At 40.7% G+C, this 17,099-nt stretch overlaps 2 protein-coding genes across 8 annotated transcripts; one reads left to right on the forward strand and one right to left on the reverse strand.

Moving 5' to 3' along the window:
• The first annotated feature begins 677 nt into the window (after window positions 1-677).
• LOC129860803 (dnaJ homolog subfamily C member 11-like) lies at window positions 678-10,198 on the forward strand. 6 transcript variants are annotated; one of them, XM_055931574.1, is made up of 16 exons: window positions 678-787; window positions 2,605-2,734; window positions 2,893-2,966; window positions 3,105-3,206; window positions 3,299-3,427; window positions 3,548-3,670; window positions 3,878-3,951; window positions 4,056-4,245; window positions 4,361-4,446; window positions 5,054-5,170; window positions 7,265-7,420; window positions 8,301-8,370; window positions 8,519-8,576; window positions 8,688-8,830; window positions 9,110-9,239; window positions 9,358-10,198. In XM_055931574.1, exons 1-16 carry the CDS (start codon window positions 716-718, stop codon window positions 9,381-9,383), a joined length of 1,680 nt encoding a protein of 559 aa, XP_055787549.1. In that variant the 5' UTR covers window positions 678-715; the 3' UTR covers window positions 9,384-10,198. The 6 variants fall into 6 exon arrangements, with proteins under 6 accessions (XP_055787549.1, XP_055787555.1, XP_055787550.1 ...); XM_055931575.1 differs by lacking the exon at window positions 678-787 and adding an exon at window positions 810-1,097; XM_055931578.1 differs by lacking the exon at window positions 678-787 and adding an exon at window positions 1,880-1,940.
• Window positions 10,026-16,950, reverse strand: thap3 (THAP domain containing, apoptosis associated protein 3). Of its 2 annotated transcripts, XR_008760465.1 has the most exons (5): window positions 16,846-16,950; window positions 16,542-16,737; window positions 16,192-16,323; window positions 13,509-14,438; window positions 10,686-10,773 (listed from the first exon to the last, which is right to left on the reverse strand). XR_008760465.1 is itself a non-coding variant. In XM_055931594.1 (4 exons), the coding sequence occupies exons 1-4, from the start codon at window positions 16,914-16,916 to the stop codon at window positions 10,513-10,515; spliced, it is 660 nt and encodes a 219-aa protein (XP_055787569.1). In that variant the 5' UTR covers window positions 16,917-16,950; the 3' UTR covers window positions 10,026-10,512. The 2 variants fall into 2 exon arrangements, 1 of the variants encoding a protein (XP_055787569.1); XM_055931594.1 differs by lacking the exon at window positions 13,509-14,438 and having other exon boundaries at window positions 10,026-10,773.
• Between the last annotated feature and the right edge of the window lie 149 nt (window positions 16,951-17,099).

The following is a 17,099-nucleotide window of genomic DNA, read 5'->3' on the forward strand; positions in this document are numbered from 1 at the left end:
TGCTGAAAAGACAGCTCCATTCATCGAGGAGGCGGGTGATGTCACAGCGCAGCTATCGACGCGCTCGCACAGCAGCACAGCAAACGGAGCAAAAATAACACTGAGCGAAAATCAAAGCCCCGAAGTCCCTATTCTGAAAAACAAGACACTAAAAGCATTAGATATTATTTGAAGAGAGTGAGAATAATCATTATGTGCATAATGCACTGAATATAGTATATATTTTAAAGTTCCGTGTGATAATAAACTTTATCACACGGAATCATGAAATGTGTAATTTAACAACGTTGTAACATTGTAACAAGGGAAGACAGTGTTGAAGTGTGAGTTTTCATCAATCTAACCTGTAAAGGAAGCTGACAGAGTTATCATGCATTGTACATTGTTTACCAAACTATTTAAGCAGTTGCCAATTAGGCTACAGAAATAGCACTAAATGGTTGTTGCTGTTGCAATTTTTAACTGAACATCTTCTTAGGCACTCTTTTGTGCCATAAAAAGAAAAAATAACGTCCATTTGAGATAAATTATTGATCAAATAGATTTATATAGCCTAATTTACGCAAAAATATTTCTGGTGCGCCGTGGGCTGGTTTTTGAGTCTGTCAATATGTTGTTGGTAGGCAAGCTTGATAAAGACATCCAGTCCACAAGGTGGCAACAGTGGTGCGGTTTGACAGATACAGACCGGAAGAGGGAATGAAAGGTTGTAAACATGGCGCCGGCCTTGGAAGACGGTGAATTTGACAACGATGATTACTATTCTTTACTTAATGTCAGAAGAGAGGTACGGCATGTTTGGATGCTGTTCGGATGTGTATGTGTGGATAATTTGATAAGTGATTTCATAGTCGGTTTGATAAAAGTTTTCTGGAACAAATAAATGTAGGCGGCGTACCGTTTTGCTAGCTAGCCAGATAGCTAGCTAAGTCAGTTGACCCCCGTTTATGATTGTGCGCGTTCGAGAGGATCACTTTTGTCAAGTTGGTGACCATCGTTGCTCACGCCTTTCAAAGTGTGTTGCATTATGGGGATAACATTGTCTGGTTTTCGTCTACATGTCGGCTGCATGAACTCTACAAAAAACGTGATCAAAGGTCATTTAAGTTTTTATTGCAGTTGACTGAATGTTCCTGCTTTTGTTCCCCAACTTCATTCTGCAGCCATCTTCTTTGTGGGAGGCCCTATTGTCAATCAGTAACAACGTTGTTGATATTAGAGGCTCTCTCCCACCAATTGATTTTTACAATGTATACACTTATATTTATGTTTGTGTGATATGGGGGATGTTTATTTCAACATTATAAAGAAACTTTTATAAACAATGCCAACACTGCCATGTTGCACTGAGCCTTGCTGTTGGAAAACAACATTAGTGTCCGACTTTCGGCTGTCTACAGTCGGTTGCTTTAGCCTTAACACTCGAACAAGCCCATTGATTTCAGACTTGGATCAAATGTGGCTAACCAAATGTACGTTAGCTGACAATATTTATACAATTGTTTAACACACATCACCCGTATCTAACATTAGCTGATAACCAATAAATGTGTAACTAACGTTGCTAGTCAAAGTAAAGTTAGTTGGCACAAGTTAGGCAGCTAGCCAACCAACATTGAGTGATTGGTGACAAGGACATTATCCCTGACTTTTGTCCATGCCATCGTAGAATAGATGGCGGGTATGGTCTGTTTTTCTCTTATAAATTATTTGAGTCGTCTATGCAGATATTGGCCGTGTTCGAGAGCATCAATTGTAAACCAATGACTGTATATATGAATGGACAATGCCACTGATCACGTGACACCATTCCTATGCGAAGACTCAATAGCGCATTGAGACATAGCATGCGTAGTTAGAGCTACTCCAGGAAGTAACATTGCAGGCTAGCTCGGTGCTGCCCCCTCTCATTGAGCAACTGCAGTTGAAGGCCGACCGGGGTACTGCAGGCTAAACTTGTTTGCGATTAAACTTGTTTGCGATTTTAAAATGATCGGTTCAAGGATATCTGGTGTATTAGAATCAATTATTAGTACCATGATTGTCTTCGAATGTTTTATTTACGAAAAGATTAACATTTGTTAATTTACTATAATGGGGATCCTGTTTTCTGCAAACAATGCCTGCAGTATTGCGGTCAGCCTTGAATATCCGTGGCTGCAATGAAAGAGGGCAGTTGTTCTCCCCTTTGTAACGGGTGTAAAATGGCTAGCTAGTTAGCAGTGCAAGCGATTAGCGTTTCATTCGGTGATGTCATTCCCTCTGAGACCTTGAAGTAGTTGTCTCCCTTGCTCTGCGAGGGCTGCGGCTTTTGTGGAGCGATAGGTAACAATGTTTCCTGGGTGACACGTCGTATTCAGAGGGGTCCCTGGTTCGAGCCCAGGTTAGGGCAAGGAGAGGGACGGAAGCAAGACTGTTACATATGCAAGTGCACTAGCTGTTTGGCTTGATAGTTAGGCCTCAAGTGCAACATGTAATGTTAGGTCGTCACTTAGAAACCCTTTGTTGTAAAGATGTATTTGTCTACTTGTAATCATATTAACTAGCTAGTACTTTCTCACAAGTAAGTTGAAGTTCTCATGTTTTCTTCTGTTCATCTATTAGGCAACACAGGAGGAACTGAAGGTGTCATACAGGCGACTGTGCATGCTCTACCACCCAGACAAGCACAGAGACCCTGAATTGAAAAGGCAGGCGGAACAGCTCTTTAACCTAGTGCATCAAGCTTATGAGGGTAAGAAGAATCCTAGACTGTGGCTTCATGCCATTTTTCGATCATGGCTTTGCGCTGTTTCAGCTGAACATTTAGGTCAACTTGCTCGTTGTTGTCTCTGGATTCTATGTATCTGAACCTTTCATTGGAACTGATAAGTTGCATGTTTCTCCCTGTAGTCCTTACTGACCCACAGTCACGAGCTATCTATGACATCTATGGCAAGAGAGGACTGGATGTTGAAGGATGGGAGGTAAGTACAGCATTTTCTTTTGGGCTTGCCTTTATAATATACATAGGCTACTGTGGCAGGAAGTACTATATATGTTCATTGTCAAGCTAATGAGTGTCGCTGATCATCAGGCAGAAATGGCTCATGTCTTACTTCCAGGTGGTGGAGAGAAAAAGATCACCAGTAGAGATCCGAGAGGAGTTTGAGCGTCTGCAGAGAGAGAGGGAGGAGAGACGGCTACAGCAGAGGACCAATCCCAAGGTCTGTTTATTTGTGTGTGTGCTGTATTAGTGACTATAGGACTGAAACCCTGCTGTTGCATGATCATTTATTGATGTGACTGTCTCATTCAGGGGATGATCAGTGTGGGTGTAGATGCCACAGACCTCTTTGATCACTACGAGGAGGATTACGAGGATGTGCCTGGAGGGGGCTTCCCACATGTTGAGATCAACAAGATGCACATATCACAATCCATAGAGGTAATAGAAAAGCTCGAAATGGGTTTGAAAAGTTCTTAAAATATGTGTATGGGTAGAAGTTTGGCTAACAGACCACCACATTGGAAAACTAGGTGTAATGTTATTTGTTACCTATTGCAGGCCCCCCTCACCACCTCAGACACAGCTGTTCTCTCTGGCTCCCTCTCAACCCACAATGGAAACGGAGGAGGAAATATTAACGTGGCACTGCGGAGAGTCACCTCTCCTAAGGGCTGGGGGGAGGTCAGGAACCATTCAATCATTTACAGTTTCTACCTACATATACACATGCACTCACACACACTCACACTGCATACTAGTGCTTTCAAATGCTCACACACCTACAATACATGCAAACAAACAATTATCACATTTGTGTTCTATTTTACACTGAGTAGCACAATGTGAAAGTTCTATTTTACACTGAGAGGTTATTTGTTTATCCACCAGGTGGAGTTTGGGGCAGGGGACACACACGGGCCCCTCTTAGGTATGAAGATATTCCGTAACCTCACAGCTCGCTGGTAAGTCAAGATTCCAGAACATTAGAAATCTGTAAAGCAGCATCCCATTGTGTTTGGGCTACAGTTGAATCAGAAAAGACGTAGAATTACTTGTTTTTCTCCAGCTTTGTGACTGCTCAGTGTGGACTCCATTTCTCGTCCCGGGGTGTGCGGCCTGGTTGCACCACGATGCTGGCTCGGCACCTGGACAAGAACACCATGGGCTACCTGCAGTGGCGCTGGGGCACCCAGTCCTCCATGAACACCAGCATCGTCAGGGACACGAAGACCAGCCACTTCACCTTGGCCATGCAGGTCAGCACAGCATAATATAATTAAATAGAGCAATTGTAGTATAAGAAGGGACTGCTGTCTGTAAAGGATGTATTCTCTATTTCCTGTCCTAACCGTATTTGTTGGCCCTCTGCAGCTTGGGATCCCTCACTCCTTCATGATGATGAGCTACCAGTACAAGTTCCAGGACGATGACCAGACCAAAGTCAAGGGCTCAATCAAGTATGTCCACTTTATAATGAGATTTGAACATTTGGGCCTCCCGAGTGGTGCAGCGGTCTAATGAGGCGTCCCTACAGACCCGAGTTCAATCCCAGGCTGTGTCACAACCGGCCGGGAGTTCCATAGGGTGGCACTCAATTGACCCAGCGTTGTCCGGGTTAGGGGTGAGTTTGGCCGGGGGGGGCTTTACTTATCCCATCCCGCTCTAGCGACTCCTTGTGGCAGGCTGGGTGCCTGCAGGCTGACTTCATTTGTCAGTTGAACAATGTTTGGTGCAGCTGGCTTCCGGGTTAAGCGGGCGGGTGTTAAGAAGGCGGGTGTTAAGAAGCGCGGTTTGGCGGGTCATGTTTCGGAGGATGCATGACTCGACCTTCGCCTCTCCCGAGCCTGTTGGGGAGTTGCAGCGATGATGCAAGATCGTAATTGGATATCACGAAATTGGGGAGAAAAAGAGGCTAAAATACAAAAAAAAATCTGATTTGAACATTTGTTTGTTTTGATAAATGGGGGCCATTAAACCTTAGAACTGAAACCTTTATTATAAATCATCTGGTCAGTTCACGGACAATATAGGAAGACTCGCTGACTGTCTGTCATTGTCTTGTAGAGCTGGCTTTTTTGGGACGGTGGTGGAGTATGGTGCAGAGAGAAAGATCAGTCGGCACAGTGTCTTGGGGGCGACTGTCAGTGTAGGAGTGCCTCAGGGCGTCTCCCTCAAAATAAAGTAAGTATGGCTCAGTTCTTCTTAACCAAACAACCTCAGTACAGTAGTTGTTGGCATAAGGCATTTGGGTTATTCTTGAGTAGTGGCATTTTTTTTAAATGTATTTTGTACATCTTCTAAATCAACTAATGTGGTGACTTAATGACTTACTATATTTTACCATTATCATAACATTGTGCCATCAGTAGGAGTAGTAACACCAATGACACATTTGAGGTCATTAAGAATTTTCTTTAATGGCGGCCACAGATTCTCAAAACTAAGGTCATTAACACATTTCAAAAAATGTACTGAAGTGATATGATTTATCATTTTTGCTCACCATTTAATTTCCCTTCATTTAAATTGAGTAAAACCAATGACATGATGTATTTACACACCAAATTATCAGTGGAATCCTATATTTTGACATACTAAAAAGGTGTGATTAGCTAATCATTTTCTTTCAACTCTACCCCTCCCCAATTAGTTTACCACTGGAGGGAATGCTCAAGGTCGTTGTATATCTTTGTAATGAGGGAATTTTAAGGCAATAACACAAATGACAAGACTTAGGGACACATATTATACTAAAAAAAACTTTGTTATTTGTCTATACAATATATTAAATATTTTTTACTTTCTAGCATTCAAAATAATAGATATCTTTAAATCCCCAAAACATGTCACTACTTGGCAATTCCACAATAACAGAGTGCACAAACCATCATTCTGTTACCAAACTTTGCATCTGCTCAGTTCTTAAAGTAAATGTTTTTGTAAAATGTTCAGTGGAAATTGTTAAAAGTAGTCCATGGTTTGCTTAACTTTGCAATAGTTGTTTTTTGTTTGACATCCCTTTTAAAGTGAAAAATCTGAGTCTCAGCATCACTAATGGGAAAGATGGGCCAATTAGCTTGCCCTAAGTACTTAAAGGTAGTCAGCGAAATGAGGTCGCACCACAGATATTGCGATGAGTGAGATACAAGACTTTGTGTTTTTCATGGTTGCAAATGCGAGGGATGCAAATGCCAACGCAATTCAAGAATGACCCATTTGTTCGGAATAAGTGACATGTTTTCTGTTGATTTCTGTTGGAACTGCTAAGCTATTTAGTGAAGTTTTCATCAATTTGTCAAAAGATTTAAGTGAATATTCTAATTTACCTGCAGCTTTGGCCTCTTGGAATAGATTTTTTTATTTAATTGAATGTAACCTTTTATTTAACTAGGCAAGTCAGTTAAGAACAAATTCTTATTTACAATGACGGCCTACACCGGCCAAACCCGGATGACGCTGTACCAATTGTGCGCCGCCCTATGGGACTCCCAATCACGGCCTGTTGTCATACAGCCTGGATTCGAACCAGGGTGTCTGTAGTGATGCCTCTAGCACTGAAATGCAGTGCCTTAGACCACTGCGCCACTCGGAGCTCTAAATAAATGATGTGCTTAATTAATTAATGTGTATAAAAGCACTTTGTTGTATCAAATTAAAACCAGAAGTGCTACAGTATGTTTCCATCCCATCCAGACTCTGTGATAAACAGAAAGTCTGTGATAAACAGGAAGTGTGCCTGCTCTGGTCTTGGCACGTGCACTTTAGCAACAGCTCAGATACACTATGATTATGTATCAGTGAGATTTTTATTTGTCAATTGGCAGCCAAGCACCGATCATCATGTCACCAGCATACAAAAAAACCTCCATATTTATTGGAAAGGAGCATCAAGCTCATGACTGTTCACCACCCTGTGAAGTTCATCGTAACTTAATTCATCTGCAGCCTAATAAATTGTTTATTGTTTTAAAAGTCATAGGAGGACCACACAATATCATAGCGTGACTGCAAGTTTACTGGGACGTGATGGTCATTCTGTCAACAAATGTGAAAGAAAACATTTTCACTGCCATTTGTTTCGCATGATTTATTTCACCAACAAAAACGTTATCCACACCTGTCTTTCGTATTTTGTTCTGTCGCCATTTGGACCGTTTACCGGCATCAGGCCTGTCGTGAGTTTATTTTACATTTTTTAATACAACAGGTACTTTGCACACATTTAAAATGGTTCGATGGAAACTTTGTTATTGATGATGCATCTTATTTGTACAGGCTGAACCGAGCCAGCCAGACATATTTCTTCCCCATCCATCTGACTGACCAGCTCCTGCCCAGTGCAGTGTTCTACGCCACAGTTGGACCACTCGTCTTCTACCTCGCTATTCAGAGACTCGTCATCAGGCCCTACGTGCGTGCCCAGAAGGAACAGTAAGACTGCCCACTTATCTACACTTCATGTTAAAGTTTGTGTCAGTATTTCAACTGCTCATTGTGTGATGGCCTTACAGCTTTGTGGCTTGGCTTTACTAATAGAAGAAGTCATAGTAAACAAATTGCGTGTGTGCAACGCAATCTTGGGAAGCCCTCTTAATTAGGTTGATAGTTGCCATAGCACCCTGGTAGCAGCCTAGACACAGAGCTCCTGTAAATTTGTACATATTTTAAAGTGCTTTTTTCCCCTCATTGTGGATTTTTGTGGATTTGCTTATATCTGGTGGTTTTGAGACACTGATTTCCCGATTTTTGGCTTGGCTAGTTAGCTAGCTGGCTAGTGTTTGTTTAAAAAAATAATAATAATAATTTAAAATAAAAATGCATTTGGGCTCAGTACCAGCTTTTTTTATTTCACCTGGCTGCCAGTTCCTGATCGTTTGAGAACATCACCTGAGGAGTCGCTTTAAGCGTGATAATAATGAGAGACAGAGGAATCCATCAGTGCTGAGGCAGACGGCTCATAGTGCGGACGACTGGATACTATTCTGAACTGTTTTGTGAGCTTTCTAGTGCAAAGTGGGTGCTTCACAGAGCAGAAGAGAAGTCCAGTGCCTATATGACTCAGGCTGGTTCCCAGACTTGCCCTCACCAAGACTCCATTTCTATAATTTACCATCCTCTGACCAGTTCTCTCCTCTCAAACCATGAGCTGACCCTCTCCATCTGCAGAGGATGCAGCATTCATATCGCTTGTTTGTTTCTTACTTATGAAGCGCTTTGAGATTCCTATTATGAAAAACGCTGTAGAAGTTCAATAAATGTATTATTAATACATGTATTATTAATTCATCCATTATGCCTCTCCACTGTCTAGTGACCTGGAGAAGCACCGGGAGAGTTCAGCCTCGGACATTGCTAGGAAGAGGCAGGAGGCAGAGTCTGCTGTGAGTGCACTATGTCTCCTCATAGAAATACATAATGTATATCGGCATCAAGCAAACACACATTCCTTACAATATGATTAGATGCTCTATTGGTCTCTTGTGTGTGAATGTTAGCAGCTTTATCTGACATCTCGATTTCCTTCTGAAGGTTTTGCTAATGCAGGAATCTGTGCGCAGGATCATTGAAACTGAGGAATCTAAAATGGGTAAATGGGCTTCTGTCAGCACCAGAATGATCAGTATAAGAACACATTATAGAAGCTATAAAATTAGTTCAGTGACTCAACATGCTGACAGGATAATGTTTCCTGGATCAGGTCTCATCATCCTCAACGCCTGGTACGGCAAGTTTGTGACGGACAACAGTCAGAAGCATGAGAGGGCAAAGGTCATCGATGTGACTGTTCCGCTGCAGTGCCTGGTGAAGGACTCCAAACTCATCCTCACAGAGGCCACAAAAGTATACAGCCATAGTTACTAGACTAACTCTATCATAACTTAGTTGCCCGGAGTTCCCTTTGGCATTACTGAATGCAAAATATCAGTATTAGAGTAATTTTTGTCCATTCCAATTTTTTGGGGAGTATGATATTTGGTACAGTACATGGTACTGATAATGTTAATGCCATTTTTTGGGTTACAGAAACACACCATAAAACTATAAACTGCCTTAGGTGTAATAAGTAGGGTTGACAGGTCTGTGATGATGACTGATGTTGTTATTGTGTTGTCCTCCCAGTCAGGACTACCTGGGTTCTATGACCCCTGTGTGGGGGAGGAGAAGAGTCTGAAGGTACTGTATCAGTTCCAGGGAGTGATGCATCAAGTCCTCTCTCCTGAAGGGGAAGCACTCAGGATACCAAAACAATGTAGGTGGCCTTACCAATGTGTCTGCTCAACTACATGAGTTACATTTCTTAAAACACATACTGTATTTCTGTTCAACAGTATTCAATTGCTGTTTTGTTTTTTTCTCCCCTCATGTAGCTCACAGGATTGATGCCGACACATAGGAACCTCTTTTCTGGACCGAATGGGACATTACACAACGTTAAACTGATAGTTTGGCAATGGATGGACAGACACCGATTTACCCCTTGTCCTAAAAAAAAGTCCTGCATATCCCCTCTTTATGTTGTCCATAAGAGGAGAAATGGCAGAAACTTACTCAACAGGGGGTTGCCCTATTGAATGAAATTCAGTCTAAAGTCACTCAAAATGGGATGGTCGTAATCTCAGTTTTCCCCTTTCAGGTATGGCTCGTAATGGATGACTCAGTACTGTATGGACACTGCAGTGCCTATGTGACCCTCTTGAATGTATTAATGTATATTTGCCATATTATTAAAATCTCTTCCAAGCTGCAATAGCCCATTTTGGAAATTGAGCTGGAAACAATATTTTGTCACCATTTTTGTTGTACAACAAACTATTAGTCAAAAGTTGAACCCAAAGTTGATTGGAAGTGTACCCCACCTTCTGTATGGTTTGAACTGTCAGAGATCAATGTATCTACTGACATGGTTGCCCAATAAGGCTATGTCATCTGGGTGTCCTGTGCCTGACAGGTCAGTGAATAGTACAAGGCTGACCTGACTAAGTACAGTATGTGATGTTATCAAAGTACATAAAAAAAACAGGCATGAGATGTAGGCCTATATTCAGTTATGTAACTTGAGTGGTTTATTGACGAACATCTAATGCATTTACACTTTAGTTCTAGGGAATGTATAAGAAAATGTATGTGTTCATGAAATGGTATTTTTTAAATATATATATTAAAAACATTCAGGTCATGTTTGTAAAGGCCTGCAAGTGCAGATGTCAATGGAATATTTTTCAACTTCATTTGTGTTTTAATCCTTGATTGATTTTAATTCAGGAATAAAAACTCAGTCCAGGAAGGTCCCTTTAAACTCTTGGGAAAAGTATACTATATTATCTAAAGAATGGTTTTGCAGATGGCAGCAAGATGGATCTGGCTGCAAAGCTTTCCAAAATAAACATTTTACACTCATTGACCAAGATGAAATTGGAAAAGTCTGTCTTCAAGACTATGTTTTCAGAAGAGGATCAGCAAATGAATTTAACTCCTTGTGTTCCAATACAAAATAGCTTTCCAATAAAACCAAAGTCAATGTGTCAGCTGATATTCACAGCTATCCTCTGTACACTTGGCCGTATAGATACTTTACCAGCAGCCCTGGCCAGATTCTGCCAGCTGCGTAGACTTGATAACTCGGAGCGTGCTGCCTTCAATTTAAACCGCATCTTGTTGATCAGCTGGCTCTTCATTTGTAACCTTCTGTTGAGCCATTTGTTGGTATCCAAGGCTTTGAATAGCTGGGCCTTCACTCCACATGGGTCAGACAGCGAGTAACTGTGATCGAAGATGACAACATGCTAAATAAAGAATAAAGAAAATCAGTTGTGACTGATAAAGAATAATTTCAGGTGTTTAGATTCAATGTGATAGTGCATGAATGTATGTAACAACCCTATGGCTCAGTCTCAAACCATACAGAATACAATGTTGCACAAGACTCACATAGAAGTTGAGTATTAGAAGACTGACTGGGCAGGGTAAAGACTGAGAATTCTCAACTTCAAGATATACATAATGTCACATCTCGGTGGAGTTGAGTGGCAGTTAGTTTTGGCCAATGTTGTGTATTAACCCTGGATTGCTGATGCTTGGCCATTGAGTGGCTTTGAATCCACCGGTTAGTCAAATTGGCACTCCCCAGTATGAACAGTCCTCCATAGGAATTACTGGAATTTCAATTAAGTGTTAGATGTATTTAAGTATTGTTTTGTTGTAGTGGGGACAGTAACATTAGTACTATAAAAAATACTTGAAGGAAAATGTTTTATATTTTTATGTTAAGCTAACAAAATAATTTAAAAGTATGTGTTAAGGTGTCTGTAATAGAATAAATGTGTCAAAACAAATATAGACATTAACAAATGCATTTCTATTGATGGGTTTGCTAACAACTACACTAAAACGATGTGTGTGCTTCCATGGGGCAGAAGTCAGTGTGTTGTGATTCTGCATGGCCAAGTTGCTAGCAAGAATGGCAAATTGCCATGTAGGGAATCGTAAGTGGCTCGTTTCATCTTGTTCTTGATACCATGTCTTGTTTTGAGGTGTTTTGACTGATTTCATGTCAATGCTAATATGGCTCAAATTCTCTAATCTACACTGAACAAAAATATAAAACGCAATATGTAAAGGGTTGGTCCCATGAGCTAAAATAAAAGATCCCAGAAATGTTTCATTAGCACAAACATTTTATTTTTCTACATCCCTGCTAGTGAGCATTTCTCCTTTGCCAAGATAATCCATCCACCTGACAGGTGTGGCATATCAAGAAGCTGATTAAACAAGATCGTTACACAGGTGCACCTTGTGCTGGGGACAATAAAAGGCCACAGATGTCTCAAATTGAGGAGGTGTTTCCAGATAATTTAATGCTTATTTCTCTACCATTAGCAGCCCGTTTTAGAGAATTTAGCAGTACAGTGCATTCGGAAAGTATTCAGACCCCTTGACTTTTTCCACATTTTGTTACATTACAGCCTTATAAAATGTATTAAATTTAAAAAATGGCCTCATTAATCTACACAAAATACCCCATAATGACAAAGCAAAAATAGGTTTAGACTTTTTTGCAAATGTATAAAAATTAAAAACAGATACCTTATTTACATAACTATTCAGACCCTTTGCTATGAGACTCAACATTGAGCTCAGGTGCATCCTGTTTCCATTGATCATCCTTGAGATGTTTTACAACTTGATTGGAGTCCACCTGTGGTAAACTCAATTGATTAGACATGATTTGGAAAGGCACACACCTGTCTCTATATGGTCCCATAGTTAACAAAGCATGTCAGAGCAAAAACCAAGCCATGAGGTTGAAGAAATTGTCCTTAGAGCTCTAACTGAGCAATCGGGGGAGTAGGATGTTGGTCAGGGAGGTGACCAAGAATTTGATAGTCACTCTGACAGAGCTCCAGAGTTCCTCTGTGGAGATGGGAGAACCTTTCAGAAAGACTAGCATCTCTGTAGCACTCCACTAATCAGGCGGAGTGCTACAGATTAAAAGGCACATGACAGCCTGCTTGGTTTTCCAAAAGGCACCTAAAGGACTCCGACCATGAGAATCAAGATTCTCTGTTCTGATTAAACCAAGATTGAACTCTTTGGCTTGAATGCCAAGCGTCACGTCTAGAGGAAACCTGGCACCATCCCTACGGGGAAACATGGTGGTGGCAGCATCATGCTGTGGGGATGTTTTTCAGGGACTGGGAGACTGGTCAGGATCGAAGGAAAGATGAATGGAGCAAAGAACAGAGATCCTTGATGAAAACCTGCTCCAGAGCATTCAGGAACTCAGACTGGGGAGAAGTTTGACCTTCCAACAGGACAATGCAGGAGTGGCTTCGGGACAAGTCTCGATCGAACATCTCTGGAAAGACCTGAAAATAGCTGTGCAGCGACGCTCCCCATCCAACCTGACAGAGCGTGAGAGGATCTGCAGAGAAGAATGGGAGAAACTCCCCAAATACAGGTGTGCCAAGCTTGTAGCATCATACCCAAGAAGACTCAAGGTTGTAATCTCTGCCAAAGGTGCTTCGACAAAGTATTGAGTAAAGGTTCTGAATACTTATGTAAATGTGATATTTCATATATATATATTTTTAGTTATTTAATACATTTGCAAAAAAGTACCTGTTTTGGCTTTGTCATTATGGGGTATTGTGTATAGATTGAGGGGAAAAAACTAATTCATCCATTTTAGAATAAGGCAATAACGTAATAAAATTTGGAAAAAGGGGTCTGAATACTTCCCGAATGCACTGTATATCTAACCGGCCTCACAACTGCAGACCACGTGCAACCACGCAAGCCCAGGACCTCCACATCTGGCTTCTTCACCTGCGGGATCATCTGAAACCAGCCACCTGGACAGCTGATAAAACTGGATTTGGACAAGCACAACCAAATAATTTTTGCACAAACTGTCAGAAACCATCTCAGGGAAGCTCATCTGCTTGCTCGTCGTCCTCACTAAGGTCTTGACCTGACTGCAGTTCAGCGTAGTAACCAACTTCTGTGGACAAATGCTCACCTTCGATGGCCACTGGCACGCTGGAGAAGTGTGCTCTTCATGGATGAATCCCGGCTTCAACTGTACTGAGCAGATGGCAGACAGCGTGTATGGGGTGGTGTGAGCGAGCGGTTTGCGGATGTCAGCGTTGTCAACAGAGCCCCATGGTGGGGTTATGGTATGGGCAGGCATAAGCTATGGACAACAAACACAACTGCATTTTATCGATGGCAATTTGAATGCACATACCATGACGAGATCCCGAAGCCCGTTGTCGTGCCGCCGCCATCCCCTCATGTTTCAGCATGATAATGCACTGCCTCATGTCGCGAGGATCTGTACACAATTCCTGGAAGCCGAAAATGTCCCAGTTCTTACATGCCCTGCATACTCACCAGACATGTCATTCATTAAGCATGTTTGGGATGCTCTGGGTCGACGTGTAAGACAGCATGTTCATAAAAAGTGAGAAAAACATCTGCCAGGGTATTGCTTCACATGGTGAGAGAGGAACCTACAAGCAGTCTTTCCCAATGTTGACATTGCCTAGCAAATATTCTTGAGTTTACTTGTTACCAATGCATCAGGGTAGCGTTCCTTTTCAAAGCTGGGTCTTGTCAAAAACAGACTGAGATCAACGATGAGACAGGAAAGACTGAACCCTTTGAATCGTATGGCTCTTGAGAATTATGTACTCAGGGCACTTGATTTTAAGGACATAGTTGCAGATTTTGCTGCTTGGAAAATGAGGAAGAAATAATTTTAAGGTAAACCATGATTAAACTTTATGTATTAAATGAATGTACTGCATAAGACCTAATGCTCGTCCACTGGAGATGGCAGGAGAGGCTCTGTCCAGCCAGCTGGCAGAGGCCGCGCTCTTGTTTTCTTTGCGAAGGCTGTGCAGATGGTAACTGTCCATGGTCCTCCTGAATCAATAGTGGAACCATTCTGTGTAGCGTAGGACATACAACGGTTTGTTATATACTGTATGTTTTGTGGACTTTACAGGATAGACATTACTCTCTGGTTTTAACCGTGATGATTATGAAACAGAAACGGACAAATGTTATGCTTTACTGTGCTGTATTTTAGCCTAGGCCCTATTTCATTTGTTTATTTAGAGAAGACACACGCCTATAATCCCGTGCATAAAGTAAATTTAATTAAAATTGCCAAAATTAAATACTCTAATCCTGTCTATACATAAATACAATCATTGAAATTAGGCTACTAAAGCATGATTTGGCCACAGAGGATCATTAGCTTCTTTTTTTTTAAAGTGGATTATTCTAAATCACCTACAGTCAGAAGGAAAGGCAGCGTGCACAATAATGGGCAGATTATTGTTGAGTTGCGACTGTCAGTGAAAAGTAGAAGCCCAGCCAGGCATATCGCAATATTTCAAAATACAATTGCGGGAAAACATAGTTTGGAAAACAAATGGTATTGCTGTAAAGAGAAGGCAATAAAAATACTAATGTATTTTAGTTATCAAAATTCTCAACTTAATTGAGCGAACAACAGTATAGCATATATTATTGGCACCAGTGGAGAGCATTGGCAAATTCTTAACATTGCAAATTCGTAATATATAATACGAATTGTAATTCCTAACATATATGAAATGGGTGATGGATATCCACAAATGAATAAACGCCATACGAAACGTAACATATCATTCTAAATTGAGTGTCTCGGATTTAAGTACAGAATAATACGACCTGGTTGGTGTCTCCCTTTCTTGTAGGCCTATTATATGGACAACATTTCTTTTATAGATATGTTTGTCAGTGTCAGCAAAGTACCTGTATTTTGTCTATTAAAAAATATTTGTAATCTCTCACTTCACACTGACTGTAGAATCACTTTGATTGACAGACAGTAACAACAAGCTTCACATGTGAAACATGTGTAGGCTATGTAATAATCTATCCTTGTAGGCTATGTAATGATCTATCCTTGTAGGCTATGTAATGATCTATCCTTGTAGACTGTGTAATGATCTATCCTTGTAGGCTATGTAATGATCTATCCTTGTAGGCTATGTAATGATCTATCCTTGTAGGCTATGTAATGATCTATCCTTGTCGGCTATGTAATGATCTATCCTTGTAGGCTATGTAATGATCTATCCTTGAAGGCTATGTAATGATCTATCATTGTAGGCTATGTAATGATCTATCCTTGTAAGCTATGTAATGATCTATCCTTGTAGGCTATGTAATGATCTATCCTTGTAGGCTATGTAATGATCTATCCTTGTAGGCTATGTAATGATCTATCCTTGTAGGCTATGTAATGATCTATCCTTGTAGGCTATGTAATGATCTATCATTGTAGGCTATGTAATGATCTATCGTGGTAGGCTATGTAATGATCTATCCTTGTAGGCTATGTAGCAATGTCACTGATAATTTTCTCTCATTTTAGACCAAGTCTTTTCATTGTTAAAATAGGCCTAGGCTATATTTTTTTCTCTCAAATGAATACTCTTCCAAGTAATTTAATACAATCATCCGTTTGGATATTCAAATAACCATGCCCATCCCTACTTGTTACTTTTATAAATAGCAATTATTTAACGCTTACTGTGTACTTGTGCTTGTCCTGACAGAGTTGTGAGTGGGAATTGGAATCTCTTTGCCACTCAACTCCATTGTATCGTGCGTAGTTGAGAATTCTCAGCTAGGTAAAAGCTCACTTTCTTGTTGCCCTCTGCAGATTTGGATAGAAGTCTCTCTTCTGGGTCCAGGTCATTCTGTGTTTCCATCTTTTCTTGGGACACACTGACACACTTTGGAAGCATTTTGAGCCTTTTTCCTGACTTTCTTTTCTAGTAATAAAATAAAACCATTAGTTAATAGCCAATAATCAAATCAAATTTTATTAGCCAGTTAGAAAACATTTTTTTGGATGACAGAAGTTCTCTTACATGCAAGTTCTCTTACATGCACACACATAAAAAGTTAGGCTAATGCACATTCATTAGATACCTAAAATGTTTGGAAAAGGTACGAATCCAAAACATGCTGATGAAATGAGTAGGCCTACCTTAGAATTTGGTGGTGGAAATGTAAAAAGGGTGGGTACAGCGTTCCACAGCAGGTTTTTGCGGTTGCCTAAGCCACTGAAACAATCCGTAGTAAAATGAAGGGAGCAGATGACCATGTGTTTCTTTGGATAAAAGTCATCTCGGCATATGTTATCCAGCCATTGTCTAAATACAGTTGGTTTGCTGAAAGGAAATCTGTAGAAATAAGATATGTTATACAGTGAATTGAGTGAAATCAACATACAATCATGTAAAAATATATATGGCAATTGCATTGCGTTTTAATCAAACAATATAACTAACCTGTGAAAAGTAATTTCTGTATGTTTGCTGTACCTATTGGTACAGTTATATGCAGAACAACTTTTCGGCATGATATTGCCCCGAACTAAAATGGCGGTCGACGGTCGTCGCCCCTCAGTATATCAAAAGAGTCATCATACCAAATATGGTGGATAAATGAAGCGTTTATCATTGAAAACATGGTTCCGGCGTGGCTATGCGATATAAACTGTGGTCTGGTCTAATGTATATGAACCAAAAAAAAACGAGGGAGT

Source organism: Salvelinus fontinalis, chromosome 8 (assembly GCF_029448725.1).
Source record: "Salvelinus fontinalis isolate EN_2023a chromosome 8, ASM2944872v1, whole genome shotgun sequence".
Taxonomy (NCBI): Eukaryota; Metazoa; Chordata; class Actinopteri; order Salmoniformes; family Salmonidae; genus Salvelinus; species Salvelinus fontinalis.

What these genes read in the sequence shown, in the direction of transcription:
- LOC129860803 (XM_055931574.1), top strand. Translation starts at nt 716, where the DNA reads ATGGCGCCGGCCTTGGAAGACGGTGAATTTGACAACGATGATTACTAT. An exon ending in TACTTAATGTCAGAAGAGAG is followed by an intron (nt 788 to 2,604) that starts GTACGGCATGTT and finishes TTCATCTATTAG; the next exon opens with GCAACACAGGAGGAACTGAA. An exon ending in GTGCGTGCCCAGAAGGAACA is followed by an intron (nt 7,421 to 8,300) that starts GTAAGACTGCCC and finishes TCCACTGTCTAG; the next exon opens with TGACCTGGAGAAGCACCGGG.
- thap3 (XM_055931594.1), bottom strand. Translation starts at nt 16,916, where the DNA reads ATGCCGAAAAGTTGTTCTGCATATAACTGTACCAATAGGTACAGCAAA. An exon ending in ACAGAAATTACTTTTCACAG is followed by an intron (nt 16,738 to 16,845) that starts GTTAGTTATATT and finishes TTATTTCTACAG; the next exon opens with ATTTCCTTTCAGCAAACCAA. An exon ending in TTCCACCACCAAATTCTAAG is followed by an intron (nt 16,324 to 16,541) that starts GTAGGCCTACTC and finishes TTTTATTACTAG; the next exon opens with AAAAGAAAGTCAGGAAAAAG.